We start from the raw sequence: 4955 nt of genomic DNA, 5'->3' as shown, positions 1-4955 counted from the left end.
CCTTTTGGTCTTTTGTGGTCCTAATTTGTCCTAAGGGGTGCACGTGTGTCGCAAGGGGCCTTTAGTGGTCCTAAGGGGTCAAACATGTGTTCTAACACATGTGTGACCCCTTAGGACCACATATGACCCCTTGCGACACCATTTGGTCTTTTGTGGTCCTAATAGGTCCTAAGGGGTGCACATGTGTAGCAAGGGGCCTTAAGTGGTCCTAAGGGGTCACGTATGTGTTCTAACATATGCATGACCCCTTAGGACCACATATGACCCCTTGTGACACCATCTGGTATTCTGTGGTCCTAATCAGTCCTAAGGGGTGCACATGTGTCGCAAGGGCCTTTAGTGGTCCTAAGGGGTAATATAAAATAATTATATAGTCCTTAGGATGTTTAAATACACATACATACATATATACACCTCAGGACATGCTATCAGGGGTCGTGTGTGGTCCTGAGGGGTCACACACGTGTGAACATGTGTGTGACCCCTCAGGCCCACACACAACCCCTTATAGCATGTCTTGAGGTGTATGTATGTCCTAAGACGTATATAATTATTTTATGTGTATTTATGTATGTATGCACGTATGTATTTATGTATGTTTATGTACATGTATGTGTGTATGTATGTATGTATGTAGACCTAGGTATGTATGTTTGTGTAGGTTTGTATGTAGGTTTGTAGGTATGTGTATGTATGTGTACGTATGTATGTAGGTTTGTATGTATGTATGTGTATGTATTTACATATGTATGTGTGTATTTATTTCCTAATATTCTAAACTAATATGATAGAATATATGCAAAAAAAATAAAATTTAAAAACTTAAACAAAAAAAAAAAAATTCTATCAAAAATTTAATTTTCTATTAAATTGTATTTATTTACAAGGAAGGCACATCAAACACCATGAAAGAAAAAGTGGAAACATAATATAGGCAAGAAAGGTCTACACCCTTCGAGAATAAAGCAATGGCTTTAGGAGCCACAAAATGGGGGGAACTTAGATAAGAGAAAGCCCCCAAAAGGCATAGCAAAACAAACCCCAAAACACAATCTCCATAGAAGCTCCAGGTCCAAAAATCAGAGAAAGGTCAAACCCACGTAGGGCTCAAAGAAACCACTAAGCTACCACAAAGGGACCTAGCCCTAACAAGGTATCCACAGAAAGAGAGGGCCCGAGAAATACAGACAACCCCCATCAAAAGCATCAGCCCCCACAAAGCAAGAAACCAAAACAAAGCCCAAACCAAAGAAGGGGCCAAACAAAGGAAGAAGTCATCAAAGAAACGACTGGACCAGAGGTGACACCACTCCCTCAAAGTTGTAGAAACACACCAAGTGACCATTCACCACCAACCACTCCCATGACAATGAGAAAAAATGGATGACATCATGCTCCAACAGAGACAAACCCATGGCGAGAAACCTGCAAGGCCGAAGGGAGAAACAACACAAGCCCCCAAAACAAGGCACAAAACATGACCAAATAGTAACATGGTAGGCCACCAAAATAGACCTCTACCCAAGGAAGAAAGACTGTGCACTCTTGGCCCATCAACCTCACCATCCTCGTCCCCATCACCTAAATCCTCAACTTCCTCCCCTAAAACCCTAGCTTTGCACCTCTGCCCGCTCCCGTGCTCCATGTTGAATGTTACCATAGAATTGTGAATATTAGTTAATAATAAATATTGATTGTGATTATAAATGCAAATCAATTTTATTTAATAATTATTGTGAATAAGGGTTAATAGTAATATACATGAGAAAATAGTTTAGGTCCTCTTCAAATAGAAACTAAATACTCAAAATATAAGGGATATTACATCACCGAACATAAATCTCAAGGACTAGTGCTACCCAAAGCAACAATTGATATAGGTAAAACAAAAACACAAGGCTTAATTTTTACAATTGTATCAAGAGTTAAATCAATTGTCAAGAAAAAGGAGGAGTATTGACTACATCAGCTCTCGTTGTAATGACTAAAGGTATACAAATTCAAATTTAAGCTTTTGTAAAAATAAAATAAAAAAAACATTTTTAATAGGTTATAATGTTTTAATTCTATAATAAGTTTTGTTTGTGTATATGTTTGCGTGCCAACATGATAGCTTTTAGGTTTTCATATATAAGTTGTTCACAAAATAAAATACATACACTAATAATATTCAAACCTAATTACAAATTTTCCCCTAAAACATTTTCAGACACAAATTTGTTTCATTTTTTTCTTTGCTGATGAGAACAAACCCAATCCTTGTGACATACATAGGCAATGATTATAAATTTATAGTTGTATAGTTGTCTCAATCTTTGTGTTAGGTTTCATTGGCATAATTCCACACAGCAAAAGTATATCCTCTTATTTGAACGATGCTTATAATGGGTTTCAAAATTCTACCTACTCGTTTTAAATTTTGATGACGATTCTAACGAATTTGTAGCGTAATAGATAGTGGTTTTCATTTGTCTCTACCACAATACAAACAGGTGTACAGAATGTAAAATTACAGAAATCTCTGTGTTTTTATTGTATTGTCACAAAGGTATGAAAAGATTTAATCCTATTTAGAAGTGCAATGCTTAAGGTGAAGGTCAGTGCAAAGAAAATAAGTTATAGCATATCTATTGTAGAAAGATCCTCAAATTGAGAACGCAACTTCACACAATTAGAAAAGAAATATACAGGAATGACTTCAACAACCTGTCACTCTCAAGGTATCAGAACTATGATCGCTTAGAAACAGTCTTTTAATTTTTCTATTTGACCAACATCAATCAGCCAGCAGAAGAGTATCTTAACAGTCTTATCACTTGGAGCACAGCCTTGCTTTTGCATTTGATTCATTAAAAAAAAAGTTTTTTCCCAGTCACATCTCTTGCTAGCACCCCTAAATAATGTGCTGTATGTGACCTCATTTGGAACCAAACCTTTTGCTCTCATTTCATCTAACATTGATAAAGCAGCATCAAGTTTGTCTTCTTTGCATAACGTGGCAATTAGCGTGGTATAGGTTACAACATCTGGAGCAATGCCAACCATTTCCATGCTTTTAAAAAGCTTTAAAGCCTCACCCATTTGGCCAATTTTACAGTGACCATTAATCAGAGAGCTGTAAGCCATTACATCAGGAACCTTGCCTTCATCAAGTATCTTATTCATTAGGAGATGTGCGCTAGCGAGATCACCTGCTTTACACAAACCATCAATGATTGTGTTGCATGTCACATCATTAGGTTTCAAACCCTTTCTTGTCATTTTTTCTAACATTTGAAATGCCATGCCCATGTGTCCTGTTCTAGAGAATACAGCAATCACAGAATTGTATGTAACAACATTTGGTTGTAAACCCTTTCTCGACATGATTTGAAAACAATCCCACGCCTTGTCAATCTTGCCATCTTTGCTTAACCCATTAATAACTGCATTGAATGTCACTTGATTGGGAAAAGGACGAAACTCTATCATTTGTACAAACACATTATAAGCTTCCTCTGTTTTTCCAGCCTTGAAAAAGCCATCTATCAAGCAGCTACAAGTGTAGGTGTCAGGGAAATAGCCATTTTGTATCATTTTGCATACTAATGCTAGAGCTTCATTTACTCTTTCTACTTTGAAGAAACTATCAATCAGGCTGTTATATGTAATAATATCTGGAGTACAATGAGAACAACTCATTCCAACTAATAAGCCGAGAGCTTCATCTTCCCTACCCACCTTTCAAAGACCATTGATTAGGGTATTGTATAAAAAAGTATTTGGACAAAGGCCATCTTGTATCACTTGAGCCACCAATACTAAAGCTTCATCTACCCTACCTTTCTTGCAGAGAGCGTCAATTAAGGTGCTGTAGGTAACAATATTAGGAAAACAATGGTTATTCCTCATTTCGTGCAAGAGCTCGTGTGCTTCCTCAATTTATGAGGGTGTTGTAAGTATATACATCTTGAGGGATGCCCATTTCAACGAGGAAAGAGTAAATTCTACGCCGGTCGCCGTCATTCCTAAGACCATCTAAAAGCACATTGAAGGTTACAAGAGTGAGAGGAAGGCGTTTAGCAATGGCTGAGTGGAAGAAATCCCACGCCTTGTTTGTGTTCCCCGATTTACAGAGAGCCTGAATAGATTTAGTGAATTGTACAACATTAAAGGTAGGAGATATGTCTGGTAAAGACTTGTCAGTATGTGAGGGTTTGTGGTTGTTTGCAGAGAAAGACAGAGGGCGTAGAGAGAATGAAAACAAATAAAAGAAGTGGGTAGTAGAGGTTACCTGTTTCAAGATTGGGAGTGGGCATTTCATGGTGATGTTGGTAGCACAGAGGCTGATCTACGATTTCAGATTTTCTTCTCAACCAAAATGAAACCCTAACATTTCTCTCATAACCGGCAATTTCTAAATGCCCACGAAAGCGATACTATTAATGTCTTATAAACCCTCAACTTCAAACAACAGACGGCTATCCAACGCTTTAAAAAGAGGGGCAACTCCACCACCGTAATTATAATTAATCAAATTTAATTGCATCTTTTTGAAAAGTTTAAATTTAATAGATAACTTTTTTAATCTAAATTATATAAGAAAATATTTTTTAATGATTTATATATTAATATTAATATTTAACATTTATTAAATAATATATTTTTAAATATCTTTATAATTTTGATATTATAGTATTTAATTTATATATTTGATTATATATAATATAATTGATATATAAAAATGATTAATTATAAATTAATATTAATTTTTTATATATTCATATAATTTATATATTTAACTCTTTTAAAGATATAAATAATTTAAAAATATTTTTTCATAAAATTATTAATTCCTAAAATATATTTATTGTAATCATAAAATATGTTTGATATTAAAATTATATAAAATAACTTATTAAAAGTGTAACTTTTAATATGTAAATTATACAACATTTTTTTTGTTATGTTCAAAA

At 35.0% G+C, this 4955-nt stretch overlaps 1 protein-coding gene across 1 annotated transcript; it reads right to left on the bottom strand.

Moving 5' to 3' along the window:
- Positions 1–2607: 2607 nt before the first annotated feature.
- Positions 2608–4432, bottom strand: LOC131069638 (putative pentatricopeptide repeat-containing protein At1g09680). Its single transcript, XM_059213801.1, has 2 exons — positions 4274–4432; positions 2608–3524 (listed from the first exon to the last, which is right to left on the bottom strand). Exons 1-2 carry the CDS (start codon positions 4296–4298, stop codon positions 2740–2742), a joined length of 810 nt encoding a protein of 269 aa, XP_059069784.1. The 5' UTR covers positions 4299–4432; the 3' UTR covers positions 2608–2739.
- Between the last annotated feature and the right edge of the window lie 523 nt (positions 4433–4955).

Source organism: Cryptomeria japonica, chromosome 11 (assembly GCF_030272615.1).
Source record: "Cryptomeria japonica chromosome 11, Sugi_1.0, whole genome shotgun sequence".
Taxonomy (NCBI): domain Eukaryota; kingdom Viridiplantae; phylum Streptophyta; class Pinopsida; order Cupressales; family Cupressaceae; genus Cryptomeria; species Cryptomeria japonica.
This window is presented reverse-complemented; position numbering and strand designations above follow the sequence as displayed.